Source organism: Mizuhopecten yessoensis, unplaced genomic scaffold (assembly GCF_002113885.1).
Source record: "Mizuhopecten yessoensis strain PY_sf001 unplaced genomic scaffold, ASM211388v2 scaffold9653, whole genome shotgun sequence".
Lineage (NCBI taxonomy): Eukaryota > Metazoa > Mollusca > Bivalvia > Pectinida > Pectinidae > Mizuhopecten > Mizuhopecten yessoensis.
In genome coordinates this window covers 152,765-177,226 of record NW_018408155.1, presented here as the reverse complement: position 1 = coordinate 177,226, position 24,462 = coordinate 152,765, and the positions used below count along the sequence as shown (strand labels likewise).

Sequence of the window (24,462 nt, the reverse complement as noted above, 5' to 3'; positions counted from 1 at the left end):
GACCCAGATCTCGTGCTGGGGTTTCGAATAGGAACAATGGAGGAAATTGTTTAAAATCGAAATATCTGGAGCTGGAGAAAAGTCTTAATCTCCAAACGAGGATCTCCATTTTGACAGTCATAAATGCCTCCTAATAAAAGACGAGAGTAAAAATGAACACGAGGAATAGAAAATATTATGAAATACTCGTGAAATGTGTCTTGGTTGTCAACGCGTTTGAATATGTAAAAATTATATAAAAATTACAAAGAATTCAAAGTAACACAGATTTTGATTCAGTATATATAACACAGATTCAGTCTTGTAACAAAATTAAGCCAACCTGATATTGATTTTTAAAAGTATTCGGTGTCGTGAACCAAAAATGTGATATACTTTTGCTAACACATGTGTTAAATTGAACTATTCTAACTTCTCAAAGTAGCAAACTTGCCCCTTTAGCTTTTTCTGTTTATACATTTAAAAGTAAAATTCGCACACTGTGATTGCCATATTAGCGAAAAAGGTGCACTGTGAATATAAAGAAAACAAAACGGAAACAACTAAATATATCTATTGCTAATATTAGCCTCCCAAGTGCTTGTATTGTAATTTCGTATACAAGTAATATTTAGTTTCATAGTAGTATACAGGCGAATACCGACACATACAGGCGCACATAGGTGTACACAGGCGCATAAAATCGTAAATGACCTTTGAGTTTCATTGTCACATAGTTCCCAGCAATTTGATTTTGGAGACGTAATACACTCAACAGTCCTTGCGAAGTGTTCCAGGGTTTTAGTACCATGACCCACATATTGTAGGTGTAACTTAGACAGTAACTATTTACGACAGACATTGGTATTGTACAGAGTTGTCTGTCTGTGTACAGAGTACAGTGCTTGAATTTCCAGGCCCCACTATCATGAACTAGTGACTCCTATTAAAGACGTTTCTTTATTTTACAGTTACATATCAAAATATAATTTTACAAACATAATCATGAACATTTTAGTTGTTTTAAAAGTTCCATCAACGGCTGAACATTAATTGTCTTATGATACTTGAGAAAGTGACGAAGACATCAACAATATGATATAAATACTAAAACAAATCCTGAATTACTTTTAATTTGGAAAACCGGAGTACCTGGAGAAGTGGAAAGCACCCGGCGGCTGCCCTTTGTGGGCTCGAACTCGCATACAAGTGGTTGAGGCATAGTGATCATATATGATCTGAGACATTAACTGATTGCCCGTCGCGGGCCCTGTGATTTTCATAATTGTATAGCAGTATTTTCAGTTACTAGCCGATTGCGTCCACATGTACAGAGTTGAGCTCCCGTGACTTAAAGGATGTCTTCTCATTTGTCTGACACGTACTTGCAATGACAGATATTTTTTCATGAATAATTTTCGCTATTTCTGTATTTGATTTTCCTGTGAAAATTACCTTTATTTCAAAGAAAATAATGAAACAGTCTTGGACTTAAGTCTTTGATGCACACTTGTAGAATGGATTTTTTTGAAATTACGCCTGTCTTTAAACTCAATGGCAATTTTCAAAGAAAATATATTAACGGTGCAGTACTTCAGTTCAATGGACTTAAAGCTAACAATTACCTCTCCTCCTGATTCAACTCTAATTTAGCTTATAATATTTTAGCAGAAAAAAAGAATATTTTTATGGCAATGACAGGCATTATCAAAATACCATATCAATTTGTGATAATTCTGAGCAATGACATTAAGTGGCTTACCCTAGCCGAGTGTATCTTGCATTGTCAGGAGACAAATCCATATATTGAGGGACATTCCCCACCATAAACTCAAGCTTTGTGGTTACAAATACACATACACACGTATTATTGAAAATAGATTATTAAACTGGTTAAATCATAGTAACAAATTGTACGAAAAATCTATTGATCGGGTAATTAGTTCATCAGTCACCTTGATAATTAAACATTATACAACTTTAAAAATAGTTTGAATAATATCATATTGAGAACCCGTTAACACTGGATCAATGGATCAATTACGAGGAATTTAAAGAATTTGAGTCGTGCTTCCCAACTCCTACTACATTTGCGCATGTTCCCTTCGACAAAACCCTCACTTCCGGAACAATTTTTGATTTTTGACGATTTTGATGTACGATAATGTAGCTTCCGGTGCATCGCGTACGGTTTTCATTTTACACATATATTAAATTTGACGTTATAGAAGACGATGCCAATTGGAAAACCTGACTACTGAGTGTCATTTTATTGTGTCACAAAACTAAAAACCTTATTGCCACAGGGTCATCAGATGTCTTCTTTATATCGCCAATATTTGCCAAACGACGTTTTAACGCATACAATAAGACGGTACAGGAAAATAACGATTCTGTAAGACAGGGGTGATACATGTACCACGGCTACCAAACATTTATTTCAAAAGCAGCATTTTAGTGTATGGTGATATTCGAACCCGAGATTATCTGTTCAAAAGAAAAGTGCTAGACTAGACTAGATGTTTAATACTTCAAAGCCATAAAATACCATGTTTGAACCTTCTACTGAAAAACGCCAAGATACTGGCGTTCAAGTCGGGGCAATGTAAATTAACAAGCGATAGTCTTAATCCAGAGAAAGGCCGCATTCCCTTTGTCATTAATTCTGATTTCAATTAAAATTTCGATGTAGTCTTTTTGGCAGTTCCATATCAAAATGATAATTTTTTAATGTATATGATATGTTCACCAATTTTAGAAAGGTCTCCAAAAGAGATATTGATATCATTTTATTGAACTCACCTGTAAGACTGTTTCGTGGTTCTGAAGCATGGACCATGAGTTCACCATTCCAGATAAGTAAACATGCGATTTATTTATAGTTGAGATGTCGTTTTTAACGCGTGTCTTTTCTGCGAGTTCTAACCTAAAACAACCAGTTGTCATATCTATGATTCGCTTAACTAGTTTTTCTCATTTCTTTGCTGCGAGTTCCAATGGAACAACTATTTCCCTTAACCAAGTAATAATAATATTTGCATATCATAAAAAAAATCAGAACTAAACTAAGGCACAAGTTCTTACAGCTTACTAGACCCTCTCCCAATTTAGCTATTCGATATCACAGCACTAAAACTGAATTTCCTTTAATTAACATTTTTAAATTTTATAGTATAATTACCATGCAGTGTCTTTGTCACTTTAACCGCTCAAAACTGGAAATACCAGATTTATTCACAGATCACTTTTGTTTCGAGCCATGCACTGTTGTAATTAGGGTCGACGAAGCTCGATGGAACAAGCAGAGTTTGATGCGACGCGAATAGACGGCCACGTACATAGATTACCTCCCTTGAGACCAGCTTATGTGGAGCGTCTCCTAGCAGCCATACATTAAGTTTGCTGTCTCGATAATTTACCTTTGGGTGACAAAGTGATGAGTTTCTGTCTGGATATAAGCGAGAGGAGCTTCCAAAGGCTCGCTTTAAGGCTTAAATAATCCTCGCTGTTTTGTGAATCATCCAGCTTTATAGTACATCAATACTATTGAAACAATGCTAAATCCCGGTATTTTCTTAAATTGATATTGTGAAGGATTTATATTGACATGGTGTTGACGAACTTACGTGTTCAGGGCTTATAACTGTTACGCTCTATCTTTTCAAAATGCAGTTTATCCTCTAAGTACAGTGCAAAGTCGGCTCTACCCTAACTCATTCTTGTGCAGACTGAATTCGTTTTGCATTGATTAGAGTTATTCTCGGCGAATATGTTAAATTTGGTCCGCGTTGTCATGGGAACATTTTACCAAAAACTGCAATATATGTTCAAAGAAAATCGTGGCGACATAACATTTTCACCCGGGAGATACTTACGTAATCTTGTCTTTGTGTAGTGTAACTCTTGATAACTTGAAGAATTTTGTCGTTTTGCAGGCGGTTTTATTCATGTGTAAAATGGATAGTCGGGCTTCAAGTACAACTTTGAGACTTTGTACATTTTTGTATTTGACTCCTTAAAATGAGCTTTGACTCTCTGGTTTGAAATGACATGTCCATTTGACATTTGGTTTGACCCATCAAATTTCGTTGAATGTTACTTGACTTCTGAAATTGCTTAATGTCAAGGGTTAACTGAGAGCCTATGGGATTTTACGTGTAGATTTACCGATTCTTTTGCCAATTTGAATAGGAATAACGTGTAAATAATCAAACAACCCTGTATTCATGGTGTCTAAATTGAATTTATTAAATGTTAAAAATAGATTGAAAAAAGCATATTCACAGTACCTGTAGAAGAGTACTTTTCAAACTAAGATACTCTGACTACGTGACGTATATGTTTAATGCTCAATGGAATATTGAAACTTTGTAATAAACTTTCTTATTTGTCACCGCATTAACAAATGATGATATTATACTTAATGAACAGGTAAATACAGTCTAATAATCAGTAGAAAACTCTCAGTCTTTGCTGAAAAGTTTTAATGTTTGCTGAATAATATATGTATCTTGGCTGAAAAGCCTTTATCTTTGTCAAAAAGTCTTTATGATTGCAGACAAATCTTAATATTTGCTGAAAATCTTTGTCTGTATAGGAAAGGCTTTTATATGCATAGATTGACTCTACTTTTTCCGGAAAGCCTAAGTATTCGCCCAAACACTCTATCATTGTGAAAGTTAAAAGTCGCGTTGAGATAGAACGAGATGTACAAAATACGACAGCTCCTGTATCTACCAAACGAGGAAGTTGCGTGTGAACGTGTATGTATTCATGCAGGGGCTTTCAGACGCCCCGAATAACCATACGACAGGGACTGTTGCGCGTGTCAGGGAATGGTTGAGGAACAGAAGGCACACCACTTGTAGAAAGACACACCATGTGAACTTCAATCACATTAACTCAACGGGTTATGGCTGTCTTGTTTGTCCTCTGTGGCTTAAAACGTCTACAGCATTGTAACGAATGTTATGTTATGTTTTAGCACATACCACAAAAAACAAAAACCGATTTGTGTTTCAAAAGATACACAAATACTACTGGAAAGGACTTGTCAACCAAAATAATATTTACCATCACAAAAGTCCATAATTGTTTCATTATATGCCGCAACAATTAATTTACAAAAAAAAACTTTCAAGGTGTTTGGATCCGAGGTTTTACCATGCTGTGTTGTACATTCCAAATCGTACATCTCGGCTAAAGAATACCATGCTGACCTGATTTGTCCTCAATTTTGCTAAATCCAAAAGAAGACTGTAAAACTAAAACTAAATATGTTGGTCCTTGCCTACACACAGAACATAACGAAATTGTATCAGGTCGCGTTTATAGAGAACATCTGATCAACAATAAAATGATTGACGACCATTTTCGCTGAATGACCATTGGTCAATTTCCATCTGCCAAAGGGAAGATTAATTACCCTAGCAACGCGTAAAGTATGCGGTTTGTCACGATAGCCATTTTTGTTTATTAGATATTTTTATTATGTCCAACATCATATCGTCTGTACTACACGTGTAAGGCGGTTACTACGTGACGTTTCGTTGTTGCGTCAGCGCCTTAACTAAATAAGGCTATTTATACCCCCTTAACTTTTGTTAGATTATGACTTTGCTCCAATGAGAATAGTTCCTGAGAGCCCTGGCCGAGGTTAAAGGCATTAATGGACAAATTCAATTGAATTTAACCAGAACATAAAAAGAAAATAATCCATTCTTGTACTCGAAAACTTCGTTTTCTTGTAAAAAATAACCTTTTCCCCCAACTTCAAGTAGAAATTGATTTAAAACAGATTTTTGTGAGTTTCATTGACGTCATAGAATGTTTAAACATCATGTATAAGTGCGTATAAGTGAAAGTACCCGTCTAGACTAGCAATACTACCGTGTCGCCAATGGAAACAAAATCGTTGTCAACGTTACTCGATGACCACATTTAACAGCCATTGAATATTCTAGATTTTATCATTTGATTTATAAAAAATAATTAAAATTCAGTCAAATGAGGAACTTTTTGTTTGAAAAGGCAAATGTTTTAACGAACTGTAGAAATGAAGCCTTAATGGATGGATCAAATAATGCTTAACTAGAGCGTGAAAATAAAGAGTATACAAACTATGATATAATGCTACAACGTTAAGTTACAATAGAGCAAAAATGTTATACTGCAGCAAAATGATAAAATGGCATTAATTATAAACATGTACCATACGAAGGGGCCGAGTAGTTTTAACGCGTCTGACGTTCTGCTGTACCATTAGCTAGCCCTCCACCACTGGGTCGCGGGTTCGAGGCTTACGCGGGGCAGTCGCCAGGTGCTGGTCGCAGGTCGGTGGTTTTCCTCCTGGTACCCCGACAAAATCTGGCACGTCCTTTAATGACCATTACTGTTAATAGGACGCAAAACACAAACAAACTATACATATGAACATGCCTCGTAACAATGACGCTGATAAACTTTAGTTTACGGTTTCAAACTGGAAGATGGACAATTCATCAGGTCATTCAACTTGTGGTTCCCTGATAGATAACACTTTCAGAAAACTGCACTTTTGAGTAGAATTATTTCTGCACGATTGAAGTAAAGGAAAGAGAAGTGAGATACATCATTGATAATGTCACAGAACGAGTTTTCCATGATGATAAATTGGATGGTTTACTAAACGTAAGCCTACGATAGTTGAAGCAGAAAGATCTGTTTTCCGAAACATGTGTTAAGGAAGGCTTTGTAGAATAGAGAGCAGAATAGGCGTCATTGGCACAACAGCTTAAGATGGTACTAGTCAGGTAATCCATGACTTCGTGAGAAAGTAACTTGTAACTATTAACTACACGTAACTCAACCTGAATCGGTGGAAGGGAAATCGAAAGAACAATTGTCATCACAGAAACAAACATGACAGGAAGAAAAGAACAAAGAAACAATGTGTAATATAATGCAGAAAACAACATGATGAAAGAAATACAATAAATACTAACAAAGGGGAAAAAATGAGGACGGAAGGGAGAATTACAAAGGAAAAATAGAAAGATAGTTATCAAAGAAGGAAGGAAGGCAGGAAAGAAAGAAGGAAAGAAGAGAAGGAAAATGGGAAGGGAATAGAAAGGAAGGAAGGAAGGGAGGAAAGAGGAAGAGAGGAAGTAGAAGGAAGGAGGGAAGATGAAGGCAGGAAGGTGAAGGAAGGAAGGGTTTAACATTTAACATGCTTTATGTCATGGAATACAGTATACCTGAATAAAGAATTTAGCTCCAAACTCGAGCTAACCATTAAAGTTACCAAGGATGTACAAAGGGTTGATCTAGTTTTTGAAAACCTTTTCCTTGTTGCTAAGTAAAGATGGTGACTCATACAATTATTATCATATTTGTTTAAGATATCTTATACTCTCACAAAACACAGAAACAGTTATAGTTGATGCAACTTCATGTTCTGGTGTAAAGGTTATCAAGTACAATTGTAGCACTTTCAAGACGCCAGATGAATGGTGTGGCAGAAAGATGAACTTTGAATGTTCTTAATATTTTAGAAGGTAATTATATCGTCTTTTATTTGTCGAGGAGAAATATGAATATTTTATGAGTTCTGAAGATATCATTGACGTCAGCTCTGATATAAACGATCATATTTGAGTTCGGTATTCAATTTACTTTTTAAATTACTCTCTCGCCGGTTCTAAAAATATTGTGGTATTTGAATGTGACAAGAAGTTGTTTGGATGAAAGCAAATCATTAAAACAGCATATATCTTAAATCTTGACAGCATATGTTGAAAATAGTTAGTTACCTAATGATCGTCATGAAATGTGTTCTATTTTAGTTTTACATTATGTTATTGTAGATTGTGCAATATATGCATGTATTTATTTTTTAAATGACTTCTTTCTTTTTATAATGGGCTCATAAAACACAACCAGTGAAATATTTGTATGAAGTTTCTATGACAAGTACGATGTGTACGTTGTCACCTTTATCAGACCAATGAACAGTGGAGCAAATGTGTTGAAATGCTGTTCATGATCATGAATACATTTATTGTTAATTATGTTATTTATTGATAAATTTATTGTTAATTTTGATGTTGATGAATAAATCTATTGTTAATTTATATATTTATTTATGCTAAAATTACGTAAGATTTGAATTGCAGATTCTTATTTGGAATTCATTCCATTTAAACAGTGTTCACTATACAATGCTAAGCATAGCAGTTTGTCAAAACCGTGTATGGTCATGGTGTTGAGTTGACACTTGTCCTTTTGCAGGTTAAGGAACGTTAGACAACGATCACAAAAGTGGGAGACTTCTGAACAGTCCAGGTTTTCTACTATGTCTTTTACTTGGGGTCACAGGAATGACATTCATTGATACGTCTGGATTGTTGGTCGCCTGGATCTCCTTCTCAAAAAATGGACGATTTTTTCCTCTTACCTGCTATTTGCTTTCCTACTTTCTGAGCTGTTTTTTCTGGTCTCATTATCAACGTGATACCATTCAAATGGTTAACACTGGGTTGCCCCTTCATCTACAACGCCGTTTTAATAACATCAGCTGTTGGAAAGACATAAAACATATATAAAACAAGGGAAGATAAAATATCCGGTTCTTTGTAATTCTAACTATGGGGACGTCTGATTCATTACTACGCGAAATGTCACTGAAAGCACAACTTCCTAGTTCAAAGGTCAGCATGCCATGATTGATGACTACGCATTCACGTTGCCTTGGTAACACTTCGTTTAATAATTTGCCAACATTATTGTTTTTGTTGATGATAAATGCATTTGTATTGTACCAAGTTGAATCGCCACAGCCAGTTGTTGGTCTTATTTTATGGAAACTAATACAAAACTGAAATAAAATTTGAATTATGTTTTGCTTAAAAAACTATAACGCGATAGTCCCGTCCCGTATGACTCGATTCCTGATACTTTTGTCATATAGGCGATTTTTCACTCGTTGTAAATATAAATTAATCGATAAAAATGAATCAGGCATTGTTCACTTGTCATCAACGGGCTATTCCTACCATCTTAGCTACTGATTATTATTTATAAACGTGCGAATCAAATATCTAGTCCTGTATATCTCTATAGTTTTGAGATTCTATCATATACCACAAATCATTTCGCCATTACATGTGATTTTTTAACCATAGTAGGTAAATTTTATTTCAACTAGACGCATAATGAAATGTCAAACTAGATGTCACGCCCCCTTGCGGCCATATACGATTCGTTTTCTTTCTGCTTAATTGTTTATAGATCGTCACGGCATTCCCAACGGAGATCTCGGCATAGACATATATACATATATATCTTATTAAGTGGTTCCGAATGGCTGAGTGTCATTGCGTAACAACCAAGGCGGTTTGGGATAAAGGGAGTTGACGGAAGGGAGACCGGAGATTTCAATTCCCGGTAAATAAGTCCGGACAAGCTCTTAGAATGAGGGGGTTTAATTCTAGATAAATGTATGAGGTAGTATTGGTGAGGTCCGGTGTGATTGCAACTGGGCGACCTGTTAGCGTTTGATTCAATTTGATGCTGCCCTTGTGGGTTTGTAGTGTTCCTGCAGACAGCAATTTGGGCTGATTCAGAGACAAGCTTGACAAATGAAGGATCTTTGCAACAGTCGCCTTACAGGAAGTAATGGCAGTGTTTGGAGACAAACGTGCTGATGATTGATGAAGATTTTAGTCATTGGCCGGGGAAACTGGTGATTATATACGGGACTTTTCTTCATTTGTCAAACATTTCAATAAATAAATGCAGGTAATTACACCACCCTTCCACACCGCCATAAGGTTCTGTGTTAAACATAAGGCGCGCTTTTCTTTTCACCAAAGCGAAAAATCCAATCTTTTCTATACGGTTGTCGTCTGGGAACGAGCATGTCCAAATTAGGAAAAGGTTACAATAAAGCCTCGATATCACGACACGGCGAGGTCTTATAAGTACTCCTAATTCAAATATGTTAGCAAGCCTATTTACAACTTCTTTGAAATTATTTCCGAGGTTAGCGGGGACCAGGAGCGGATAGTAACTTGATTGACACGTGGGAGCACGACTCCATTTGCTGTATTGTTAGGAAAAGAAAAAATGGCTGCAAAGAGAAATGCTTAGACAGTGTTAATCAAATAAAAGCAATGTAATAACAGTTACACAGGCTATACATGTATGTTATGGATATTCATTGCGGGGCTAATTTGGAATATTTAAAGCCGGTATAGACAAACCGCCGAAAGTCTGAAAAGTGTCAGGCTTTATATATCAATTGACTCAGTGTTATACGAGTGCTTGTCTCTATCACGTAGTCACGTTCTGATTGGATTAAAGGGGGTCAATTTTGATGTGTCGTCATCATGACAATTATTGTGTGACGTCATATGTCCTTCTATAGAATGTCCTTTCGGTGAGATTCAAATTCAGAGCAATCGAATTTTTAACTGATGTGAATTATATCTGTAATTTACCCTATTAGGCTACCCGACGTGTCAAATGTTTCCGACTTTATATTCATTTTCCACAGTACCAAAAAAGTCATTATTTACATTTTGTAAAGAAATCTTATATCAAGTTAATTAACTGGCAATATGTTGATCGACGGTATATTTGCAATTACCTCTCTTGCTGCAGTCGATGCGCTTTTTTCCAGAACAGTGGTTAATAGTGTCTGTTTACAGTTAGAGGGGTGAGAGTTTGAGATATTTTATAATCAACGTTTTCCAGAGGTGGTAGTTCACCTTTGTTTGAAAAAATATAAGTCGTTTCTCTTTGATAATCAACACAATCAAGAAACAAATCGTCAGCAATTACCAACGGCCCCAAAAAATAACCATAGTGTCAACGAACGCGAACAAATCTTCCAAAAGTGGATTCCATTCGGCAATTCAGCAAACAAAAAATAAATGTCGTGACATACACATAAATAACGATATTTCCACATGATAAAAGTTAATGGCTAAGTAGGGATTACCGCATGTCATGCACAATACTAAAACTGATTTATTGCAGCTTCAAAGGGACTTGCAAATCATTCAGAACGGATATATTAAAGGGGATTTAAAGCAATCTTATTTTCTACAAATGTCGTGAAGTTTAATTTTAGTTTGAATATATTTCTTTTCCATAAACTAAACAAAATAATTGGGCACATGTTACATGAATATTATATACGCCCTTTCCTTATAATTTAATAAAACATATATGTACGTCATAAGATGGCTAAATATCAATATATATATATTTATTATGTTATTATAATTGAATGATTGAAGAGGTAGCGAGAGAGCCACAACTATTAGAATTTAACAATTTGAAACAGATATGTACTTATACCTCTATGTCCACCCATATGCAAACGTCTTTAATTCACTTCCAATCGAAGAACATGTATACTCACTTTTTGTTTTCCTCTGCATACTATGTTCATTTTTGAACTGAATAACTGGGTGCGAGATTTATAGTAATGATGAGCATTTATATTTCTGTTACACAGCCTCAAATCTTGTTACAAACCATTACACTAAGAGCTACTACACGTATGTCTTAACCCTGGCAATGAGGAGTAAGAGATGTTCCTAAGGCTCTTGTATGTTCCGTTAAATAAGACTAAAGTTGGCCCCTGCCGAGTCGGGAGTTTGCTCGAGGGGTATTCAAGAGGCCAACATTGATCGGTTGCCCCCATTGCAACACGTTTCGTCTCTCTCTTTTATACATGATGTATTCTTTCTGTTCTGCGCTGTCTCCTTTGGCTTTCGTCTTCAAATGACATTTGCTGTTGAGGACGACATTAAACCATAAACAAAACAGACAAAGACCATAACAAGGGAATGCCCTCCAATCGGAAATTGTTCGGGTTTTTTTCGTCAAAATGTGAACAGTTGTGGACTAATCATATCGTGATGTCAATTTCAGATAGTGGTGGAAATTTCCGAATGCTTTCCAATGGACTCTCTGATTGATGTTCCCGACGGAAATAGCGACAACGAAATCATGACGTACCTTTTTTCGAAACAAGCTTGCTGTTATACCATTTGGTAAAACAGACTGTTTGAAAAACGCCATGAACCTAAACAAGCTTCGTAGAAAGATATTATGTCCATATATGTTCTTACGTATATTTCTACCATAACCTGCGTGCGTACCTTGTGTTTGAAAACCACGATTTTGTTACATGTATATTTTTAATAACGTTGATTTTGTAAGTACAGCCTTGATTTTGAAGTCTGTTTACGTGAATCTTCATGTAATCGCGTGAATGAAACAATAACAAAACAAAGACAAGTCTTGCATACATGTACAATTCAAGCTAAGAACCATGAAGTTTCCTGAAATGAAATTTATAATTCTAACACACCTCCTATTAAACAGAAAGTAACAAAGTCGCTGTATCACCGAGTTTACATTGTAACATGGGAAATATGACGAAATATCGACGCCTTGTTAATTCAAATTGGAAGTGATTTAGTGTACGAAATACGTGTAACTACTCAGGATATGCTTCATCTTAATCAAGATCTTAAACTATTTTACCAATGTAGACCATAATGTACTTATCCAGATCAATGCATGGTAGAGTTTAATAAAGTTGTATAGGGGTGATAGGTTAATGACGATCAGAGGTGTAACCCAGGGTGGTTTATAACAAAAAGAACTAATTATTCATTGGTGGTTCTTAACAGGCTTTGTCAGCAGTAAAGTCCATTTCAGTGTGAATATTGTTTCCCTTCAATTGAAATGCAGATTTGATTTAATCATTTTCGGGATGTTCTCTTTTCATTCGGCCCACTTGTATCGTAAATGTCTGGGCATGTAATGCAGAAATATGATTACACCACAAAGAAACCACGGCCCACACCCACAACTCCCGCTGAAATTAGCTCTTTCAAGGTTTTACTGCCACGGACACTTAACCTAATTCAACATGGACGACACTGTCGTAAAATCAATTAACGGGGTCGTCTTAAGGCAGGTTACTAATTTAGGAATATTAATTTGCTAAATGTTTGCTTGAATAACATTTGCATTATGTACTGACGACCAGCACCAGCAAGCGTGCTTTGTCCGTTCGTGCGTCCGATTATCTGGGCCATAACTTCATGCTCGCTAAAGATAACTGAATGAAATTTTAAGGATATATGTAGAATGGCAAGTTGGTACATTGATATATTGTATGTCGCCTGATATTATTGGGTTCCTATGTCAAAGGTCAAAGTCGCATTGAGGTCATGGGTCACATTCATTACAATGGCAATAACTTCTGACCCTCCGAAGATGACTAAATACACTTTTAGAGATATATGTAGGATGGCAAGTTAGTATGTCGTCTGCAACAATTGGGTTTGTATGACCAAGTTCAAAGTCACAATGAAGTCAAATTTCGAATTCATTGTTCGGACAATAACTTATGAAGATGAATCAATGGAATTTAAAGGGTATATGAAAGATGGCTAATTGGTGTGTCGCGTGTGACAATTGGATTCATGCGCTCAAGGTCCAGGTCACATTCAAGTCAAAGGTCAAATTCATTGTTCCGGCGATAAACATCTGACTCGCCGAAGATGTCAAAATGAAATATAAATTTAAGGGATATATATAAGATGGCAAGACAGTGTGTCGCAATTCACATCTTGGTTTTATACGTCCAATGTCAATGTTTTAGTGCGGTCAAAGGTCAAAACCATTGTCCGGGCCATCACTTCTGGCTCGCTAACGACAGCTCAATGAAATGTTTAGGGTATTTGTAGGATGATAAGGTAGTGTGTCGCGTTCCTGCGCTACACATATACGTAAGGGTTCATACGTCCCAGGTCACATTGCGATCAAAGGTCAAAAAAATTGCTCGATGACCTTTTTTGGGAGGAAATATCATCAGTTTATCAGACTTTCTTGTAACATTCTGTCAACCTGGCTCAAAACCGCCTGGTGTAAACATTCTTTTGTACGTAGGATCGATCGGACGACGAATAGACGTACTTTTAAGTGATATTTTATATAGAAACATATATATACAGGTCTGAGCATCAACTGTAGAATATTGAAATTTCAAACGACGTTATGCTTTCCCGTAATACCAAAGGTCTCCTGTCAAAAGTCCGTGTAGAAATCCCGCTGGGAGCGTAAGCAACATAAGTTCGATAAACGTTCAACATGAAATTGCAAATCCGTTATAAAAATATTGATTATGTAAAAAACCGAATACCGCAATGGACATTTTGAAAGAATTCAGACACGCATGTAGATTTTATGCGTTTGATTTACAATATTAGTATGGCATTTACAAGATTCTGACATTCATGTAAATATGCAATTTAAAGATCTCTTGGATTTTTTTGATTTTCTTTACAAACGTATCGTGTATATGACATAGCGTGTAAATTGTGTCTCATCTCAAAATTATTTTCCTGTGAAGTCTGCTAACGAAAGAAGAATCATCTTTAAAACAATGTCTCTACATTTGTATCTACCAAATAAAAGTATTGATAGCACAAAACATGAATAACGTTACAACTGAGAATAAAGTACAACAGAAAATAACCTTACATCGGAATCCGTTTGTAAAAAATGAAGGTTTTAGTGGTTATTTCACGGAACCTTCTGGGTTTCCTTTCGTAAGAGTACTGACATTTTACCTGCATCCTATTCATAAAAAAAGGAGCAAACATTTCATTGTAATAGTCCAAAAAAGGAAAACTAACAATATCTTTTCAACAGGGTTTTAGAGGAAACAGATATTCTTTGGTTAGTTTTTTAACAACAAATATAAAATATGTTCAACAGCCTATAGTCACTATAGGATTGACGAGTGAGGCCTTTTGTTTATACATGTAGATATCGGGTGTTTTTAGTGCCGGATTCACGACAGAAAATATTTCGAAAGAGAGAGGGGATATTTTATCAGAGTTTAAGCCATCGCCACAGGTAAGATCATACGAAGACAGGCTTCGAGATAGACATTTCAGAAGAGAAAGAGTAGGGAACGCGAGAGATACGTTGAACATACTGAATTTCGAAGTTCGAAGTGTAATCAAGACACCGCCATGGTCTATATCGACGGATGTCATCTCAATCTTTACACGAGGACATTCTTATTGGAATTGTCGTCAAAAGTGAAAATTATAGTTTGACATAAATTGTGTACATGCTTAACTATGGACCACGATTAACAGAAGCTATTCAGTGACGGAAGAGATTTAAAGATTTATATAAAATCTAAAATAAAAGGATTAGAAAATAAACGATGGTTTTGTAATGACATGTCTTCAGGCAGAAAAATATTGTTGAAATGATCCAACACCAAATATCATTTGTAAATAAGGATTGGCCTCCATTTTGACGGCGTGTACGGTACATCGTGTAGTACGAACACAGTTTGCAACGAACATATTCTATGGTGTGCTTTAGCGCTCCATAGAATATGGTTCGGTGCCATATTTGAAACAAGTACATGTATCAACCCGACGAGCCTTTTTTCACTGTTTATTCGCTCATTCATACGCAGTCAGAGTTCACTCAGCTGAAGAAGGGAGAGCTGTAAATATAAAAGGTTATAGTCCCTTTCATTGACAGTATCTAGTCAACGAACTTCAAATTGCCGTGTACTTTAATTTAAGTTTAGCATGTTTGTGTGTGTACTTCGGGTCTTTTTTTAATATACATGAACTCATTCACCCCTGAAATCTCGAACTGTTCCAAGCTTTGAATTAAAATAATTCAAATGTGTTTTCATGGGTGAATGAGTTAAGACATCAGTACACATGTTTGCACTTTGACTAGTGAAGTTTGCCTGCCTTTGATTGTCAGCCTGTTTCAAATCCAGGGGGATGTTTATTTCAGTGTCATTTTCAGACTCTGCACCCTCCCGTTTCGCTACACGTACAAGAATCAGCCGTGAGAAAAAGTGTACCGAAGTCAGTTCATGTTTTATTTACCTGCAGAGATGATGCCGTGACGTGTTAAGGAAAGTGCTACTTTTCATGCACATCGCTAGTCCCTGTAACCATAAAATAAACGTCTCAGTGCTGAAATCAACATCGATTTGTGCGTGAACTGTATTACCTCGGCGAAACGCAAACACAATTTGCAAAAATCTACAAAATGTCAAAGTAATTTGTTGCTAAAATTTCTAAAAAAAAAATAGCCATTGCTAATTTTGCAGGTATTGTTTTATCAAATAAGTTTGAAATGGACAGAGGTCACGAACCGTTTGGCTAGATCAAAATAGAATATCGAGAATATTAAATCACTTTTCATTTGATATAGGATTTATGAAACTAGTTAAAAAATTTGATTTTAGCAAGCCTCTGACAAACTGCATTTGGAAATCGAAACGTGTTTCATAAATTTCATGTAAAGTTAAACGAATTTAGGATTCTGTTTATCACAAGATGTGTTGATACACTTGTAGATTCGCTAACGGGTGAACAAATATGTTAAATCGCAATAATTAATCCAGCAATGCAATATTAAAAGTTATTATAAATGAAACGCCTGGTATGTATGCGTTGACCTTGAATATATTCAGTCACCATCCAGTATGACGCCTAAGGTTTTTCGGTAGCAACAGAATTCAAATATAGAAACGTAAGGAAGTAAAAAAAACTTAAGTATCGGGTAATACAAAAAAGAACGCGAACAAACTTCTAAATTTATATAAATGCATATCCCCCTAACTCGGAGCTATTTTGAGATTACCTGAAAAAACCTTCTTGGATATCAAACGCAGATGTGGAAATTATCAACCAAGTAGTAACATACATTAATTACGGATACATAAATGGCGTTCTGTATGTTAAAATTGTCATTTTCTCACATATCAATAACTGTCAGCACTTCCCTGTCATTTTGTCAGGTTAATTAGTTTGAGCAGTTCCCATGCCGTTTTACGGTTTTTGATGACACCTCGACCTTCTAATTTCGATTACCGATACAGTCGGTCGTGTAGATAGTTATGGTGCCTACTTTTAGACGCTGAATTGTTCATACCTATTGATCCATAGCGGTAAATTTGCCTGTAGTTTCATGTCTCAAACACCCTTGGCTGTGCCGGCAGTATCAAGGCAGGAACGCCATTTTAAGGTGTGTATAGGTTTAGGACATAACAGCGGTTTTGTAACAACCTTTTTGACAGGGTTTTACTAATATTCATTTGAAAAATGGCATATTTATGTAGTTTTCATTATTTTTCCATGCTCTTTTACAGCGATAGATATGCTCTTTGTGTGTATGCTTAGTGAAAGACCCACGTTGGCCTTTTCCTACTCATTCTTGATACCACAGGGATGACACTCTCTTCCGCTCTTTGTACCCCTGAATCTGTACACACCACCTTGTGTATGATGCAGGTAGACATTGACAGATAATGTAGATACTTTTGCTGCTTAAATAGTTATCAAATCGGAAAAAAAATCGCTATAGATTCCGTATATTTCAACTTTAAAAGTTTCTCTGGCCCATTCCACGGTAATCATTACAGAATTCAATTGAGGATTTTGTTATATACAGTGACCTCCCATTAATAATTATTTTGGATACCATTGATCAGGTAGCGGAGTTAGTTTGACCGACAGTATTGTGCTCTGTGGTCCATGGTTCAAATCCTGGTCTGGCCATGTTGCATTTTTACTCTGAATACACTGTTCCTGATTATTTTTTGTTTATTTCATCATTATTCTTTTTCATAAAAGGTCCATAATGTATGCGTTTCTTTTAAAAAGTGATTTATCGAAGCTGTAGTCATATCAGTAAAAATCAAATATATAACTACATTTAGCTACAGTTTACGGGTATATAACTACATTTAGCTATAGTTTACGGTTTGTGGCTGCGGTACGGGGATTCCTAATAGAAAACCTTGAACATGTACCCCTACCACCTAAATTCTGAATACAACTCGAATATCCTTACCAGTGCCGGATACAGAGGGGTTTTTTGGACTTCAAGAACTACCACCCCCCACCCCAACCTGAGAATTTTCTTTAAAATATCATGAATTTTCACCATTTTCCTCAATTTTCTCCACATGGAAACGCCCTGGAAATTTGGAACCCCCCCCCNAGAGCTTTAATAAGTCATTATTACTATCAGCTGGTGTATTGTTGCGTTACCTCGACTCGTAATTAATTGAGATATTGTTATAATTACTCTATAGACAGTTATGTAAATGTCTGACAATACAGCGTTCCATAACCTTGCTAATAAGACTCCAGGGTGATATCGGCCGGTTACAACTGTGTTTTCCAACTACAAAAAAGGTCTACGGCATTCGTTACTTCTCACGACTGTAAATATTTGCTTTATGACAGAAACAACACGAGATCAATATTTTGCGACATGATTGCGGTTTTCCAATCTAAATATAGCGCCCAATCAAATATTTGGGTACTGATGCTGAGGATCATTTTGTGTTTCTGTTTTGAAGATGTTAATCATTGTGTCCTTGTATTCTGACGCTGTCGTATAGTTTTTCTTAGTGTCCTGACACTGTGTCTTATTTTGTCATTATTTTCTGACGCTGTGTTATAGTCTGTTCTAATGTGATGACAGGGCGTTAAATCGTTTTTCACCATATTCTTAATGTAACGGAAACAATATATATATAACTTAGAAATAGAAATTTAACCAATCCAGCCTATAACTTAAAAAAAAAACAGTGGGGAAATCAACATCAGCATTTGGATGTTATACATTTTAGACAAGAATCTTCTTATACCGTTCTCGATTTGTAATTGTGTGTAAGTTAGGAAAATTAATCACAATATCCTCAATTAAATAAAGATAGCAAAGATGTCGTATCATTATTTTGTCCAAAGTCAGAAATCAAATATTTGTGCTTTGAATTCGTAACTATTTGAAAACCAAGAATAAAACAGACTCTCACCATTCCATCCCTTCTTCCATCCACGTGTGCAAGGCTTACCATTGTAGCGATATTGACAATTGATTTTTTTTTTAAACTCCACGTCCATTTCATCATAGAGTTTAGCTTGTGACGTTTGTTTCACGCTATACCAAAGATCTCGTGAGAGGAGGTCGTTTCAATGTCACAGCAAATGTGTCTCCGGGCGGCAACTTCCACTGTTCCGTAACAAATACAATGGGTTTGTAAATTCCGGATGACTTGTTAAATAAAATAAAGGACGACATCAAAAGGAAGCGACGACACAAGTATCGCTACTCAGATAAATCTCAGTCGCCTGAATTAACCGGAAGTGAACGAGATACCACTGAAGGCACATATTCGTCAAACCGGAAGTGAAATAGATAACTATAAATGGACGCATTTGTTACAGTACTCGGAATTTAATGGAAAGATGTGATCGGCTTTGAAATTGAAACCTTTCAAGTAGAGTTTTATTCAGATTTGCGGAAGCGACATAAATTTCTACGCACAATGTACTTCTTATAGTACATATTATTCCCAAGCATTGGGAGGATTTTGTTTTGTTTTGTGATGATTTGGGATCAACGTCATCGCCATTTGATGAACATCTAGGGACACATCACATAACAGAATGAATGGTAAGGGAGTGATCCAAAGATAAAGGTCCCTAGTATTATCGTAAGGGAAGCAGATCAAGCTCATAGAGTCTTAGAAATAACCAAAAATATCTTCAAATATATAAAACAAATTGTCTCGGTTTATATATATATATATATATATAAATAAATGACAACAATAACCCGTCAACTCGCATATTCGTGAAACACAATAATTATGCCTTTACAATGAGCTATTGATATCGACACACCTATATAGAAATGTCTGTAGCACAATACTCACGAATGTGCCAGAAACGAGTGCGTGCTTAACCGGGATGTAGAATTCCCTAAGCTACTGTTAATGTATATTAGGAAGCTCCAAACAATACCACGTATCCACAATTCGCTGATGAGTGAGGCACTTTCTGGCCAGGATCCCAGGCACCGGAAGTAGGCACAGGCCATGATTGAAACCATGACAGCACCGGAAGTTGACGCAGAAAAGAATCTTGTTAATGGAGACAGTTTAGCTATCCACAATACAAAAAAGCAAATTCCAGACGATTTGATTTTCGATTCCTTGAAAACATGTAAATAGAGGATATCTTACAGTGTCTTAAGTATTACCGAATATATTTTTTGAGCGTGGTTTTATTATTTGTGGGGAAAAAATATAAAAGAAAGAAAAGAAAAAAAAAAAAAGAAAAAAAAGATTTGTCATGAAAATTAATATTCAAATTATCATATGAAGAATCAAGATTTTTTTTTTCATTAACCAAAAAGATCACGCTGCTATAAAAAAAAAAAAAACAAGTGTCAAAGCAATGACCTTTAACCTTTTCCATCATAAAAATGATGTAGGTACACAACCGTATAATAACAAAACCAGGTGCTTTTTGCCCTGTCGCAGTGATCCTCTTTTGTTCTTTTTAATGTCGAAAAATATTAATATAGTGAAAAATCCTTCATTCCGGATTTTTTTCATTCAAATAATGAACAAATGCTAAAAGGTGATAGGACTAAAATTTAGCCTGACGAAAATTAAAAGGGTGTTTTCTAGCTATACAACACATTTCTACTGCTAGAAGCAGACGTTGGGGCAATGAACGTAGGATTGGCCGACTCAGAAATAATCTGCTGTTGTTGTCAATTTGTATGTAATTGGTGTAAGTAATGACAAAACGTAGGCTTAAACAAAGGTCGTTGACATCCGTTAACATTTCAAAGTGTTAATGTAGACAAATGGACTTGGTTAGTTTGTTTGTACATTGACTTCTGTGAAGGTATTGCCTCGCGTTTTGTCTTTGTCCTATGTTCTGGCAGTGACTCGCGTTTTGACATCAACAAATGTTATGATAGTGACTAGTGTGTTTTCATTTAATACTGTTTGACATAGACAGATATTTTGGTTTTTGGTTCGTTTGTGTTTTATGTGCTATTTACAGCTATGGTCATTTAAAGACGTGCCAGACTTTGTGGTGGAGGAAAGCCGGAGTTCCCGGAGAACTTAACACATTAACACATGGCGAATGTCCCACGTAGGCCTCGAACCCACGTCCCAGTGGTGGAGGGCCATTGGTAGCAGAATGTTAGACGCCTTAACCACTTGGCCACCGCGGCCCCAGATATTTTGACGGTGACAAATCTTATAATATTGGCTAGTATTTTGACATTGGATAGTGTTTGACAATGGGTATTGTTTTGGCATTGGATATTGTTTTTACATTAGATCTTGTTTTCACATTACAAAATGTTATAATATCGGTAAGGTCTCTGACATTGGCAAATACCTGTATTTTGATATTGACAACTGTACAATATTGACAAATATCATGACAGCTACATGTATCAGCTTGAAAATGACGGTTCCATTAGTCTCATATAAATATATAACTCATATAGGATGCTACATAACTTTATCACGATATCATAAAAAATAAAAAAAATCATATTATAAAGGCGGAAAAGAATGTGTTCTACATTAATATGAGATATAGTTGACAAATGATGCAGTATAAGAAACGGGCTTGATGCGGTACTAACTACAGTGTATATCAAATGTAACAAATCATATATAATCATATCTAAATACATTGCCATTCCCAGAAGCGTGAATGCTGTCACAGATTATGTATAGTCTGTCATCATCTCCATATTCTGTCTATGAGCGTCCCGTGATGGAACTGTCTAGCGCGTTTCCCCAAAGGTACGAATTGTAAAAACCGTCTATCGACGGTATCTGGCGATTCATGTCAGACCTGTAATTCAGTTGGCAATGATATTGAATTGCTCCCTATAGGCTACCGTAACGCGTTAAGATCCTTGTCGCAGACATAATGGTTAAGTTAATTCAGTCATCTGTACATGTAAAAATACTAAATATTGAATTATTAAAATGAAATTACTTGATAGGTACATTTGTTGTTGGTGGTTTTATTTTCATTTTCATTTTTTTTTTTTTTTGCATTATGAAATCTTTAAAAAATAGTCGTTAAAAAACGTATACTTGGCGTGCTGTTTTAGAGGAACAATGTTTTCTATTAAGCAGGAGATTGTAATCCTCCCATGTTGTTGTCTAGTACACTTTTGATTAAATTGTCTTAAGTCTCTTGGTTATGTAGCCAACACAAAAATCGGTTTCAAGTAGTTAGAAGCTTACGTGTTATATTTTCCATTTTACCCCTTCATCAAATTTTAGCCAGAATTAAATACACTTAAACAAAAACATAAATGAATACATTTAGTTTTGGTGCAGATGATAACTTATAGTAGGACGGTATTAATAAGCTCCGTTAGGCCATTTCAACACTCATTCCGCCTCCGTTATGCCGTTTTAACGCAAAGTCCGCATCCGTTAGGCCGTTTTAGCACTCATTCCGCCTCCGCTACGCCGTTTAAATACTCATTCCGTCCCCGATACACTCTTGCAGGTGGGGGATCGGGAAAAGAATATGCCTGCTTGTTACCCACTGCCATTATCTTAGAATGGTTTGTAATGCCTACATTAAACCATGAAAACGGTGCGGTTTTAAGTCAGTTTGTACAAAATTCGCAATTCATGATAATTTCTTTAATTTTGCTATTTCGGATATTTTCCCATATAACAATATAAAGTGTCAAATGAAGAAATTGCCTTTCTAATACAATGTTCAGATGATGTGGTTGTTATATGTAAACCCAGTTGAACGAAAACAATGCATCGCATGTTTGCTCAAGAAGAGATACAATGAATAATGGAAGTCTCTATCTATAAAAGTCAAGTCAAGGATACCTGTCTAATCAACACACCTTTAGGCACGCTACTCGTGAACCGGAGCATACAGGACCTAGGTGCGTGAGTTAAATAATATTTTCATATTTCTAATGAAAAATTTAACGATGTGTTTAATTTTTATTCCAGGGCCAAAGTTCTGGGGATATCATAATCCGGAATGGATTTTGTGTCGGAAAGGAAAATTACAATCACCTATAGACATTGATCCACACAATCTTATATACGACCAAAATCTACGACAGTTAGAAATAGGGCAAGACAAGGTAAGGGCAGGTTACTCTCTATGTTGATGACAAGACAAGGGCAGATAACTTCATCATAATGAGTCTTTCTATTCGAACGAAAATAATTCAGCGTTGATAACCCTCATGTAAATACCAAGGGAGATAACTCAAATATGAGGAGTATTTGAATAACATTTTGATAAATAGCTGCAATATCCAAAAACACGAAGTCAAGGGGTATAACTCGTTTGTTTTGTCAATTATACAAAGGCAGATAACTTGATTATAGTGCTCAGGAATTTAGTATCGAGTTCTATAATAATGCATACCATTACAGAGATGCAGTACGAAACTGTTTAGGGTACATAATTCAATTGAGATGATTATAGCCAGCAAATTGTGTATGACAAACTCATAAAGAATCTAAACGATAATTGAAAGATATGGAAGCTTTATGATCTATTGCAAGGTAGTTTTATGTTTACAAATTAGCGATCAATAACGTAACAGCAGCATTGAATTATTCTCAAAATTGTAAAACCCCTAAATTATATGCAAGTGCCGTTTTAATTATTTTTATGCACTTGTGCTTTTCCTTCTTTAGATAGACGGAAAGCTAATAAACACAGGTCACGATCTGACCTTGACAGTGGATGACCTTGACTTCACCTTCACAGGGGGTCCCCTATCATATGACTACATTGTTTACGAGATAAAGATACACCTGGGAAACTCAGATCGAGTCGGATCAGAACACACAGTCGGTGGTAATGCTTTTCCTATGGAGGTAAGTCGTAGCAATATCATGCATTACTTATGCATGAATATCTGTATATTGAAGTTATACGTGCACGTGTGAATATCCTGATTTCGTTAAAAAATCGAAGAATCTTACTTCCGTGATATAAAAAAACCTGGATGAACAGGCCAGTAAGGCCTTTCAGATGCTTGAAAACACGTCAAAACACTTTTTCCAAAAGTTACTTCTGGTACGATATCCGACGATATGTTAGCTCTTATTAAAGAATTGTCGACAGGTGAAATGGACATAATCATAACATAAGTAATGGTCCTTGTTTAATCTATTTTCGTCGTCAAATATTTTACACATCTTTGCCCCTAAAGCAAAAAGTTCGTTTCATGGCGTTAGGGGCTAGTAATGTCGAACTCTTGCTAAGAAATCGATATTGTACAGTATATAAAGGACCAGCAGATTAATATTATGAGCTTCAGTGTTTTGTTCGACCTTTATTATAATACTCCAGACCAAATGTTTTTGTCTAAAAAAGAGAATTTTGATGAACCACCGAATATACTGTGCCCTATACATACTAGTACATATATGTATAAAAACGTTATTTATTGTCTTTTAAAATAATTATGAAAATTTTCGGACTTATATTGATAGCCCGGATATAAGCACCGATTTGGTCTTAATGTGGGTGAAAATCGGAGAAACCAGAGAAAACCCACGTGGTAGCACATGTGACTTCATGT

General features: G+C 35.8%; 1 protein-coding gene across 1 annotated transcript in view; it reads left to right on the top strand.

Annotated features, from left to right (window-relative positions):
• Window positions 1-24,462, top strand: part of LOC110458619 (carbonic anhydrase-related protein 10-like) — a 172,549-nt gene that overhangs the window by 88,564 nt on the left and 59,523 nt on the right. The window contains exons 3-4 of the mRNA XM_021510402.1: window positions 22,868-23,004; window positions 23,570-23,752. Of these exons, the coding sequence (XP_021366077.1) occupies window positions 22,868-23,004; window positions 23,570-23,752 (320 nt within the window). The remainder of the gene's footprint in view (window positions 1-22,867; window positions 23,005-23,569; window positions 23,753-24,462) is intronic.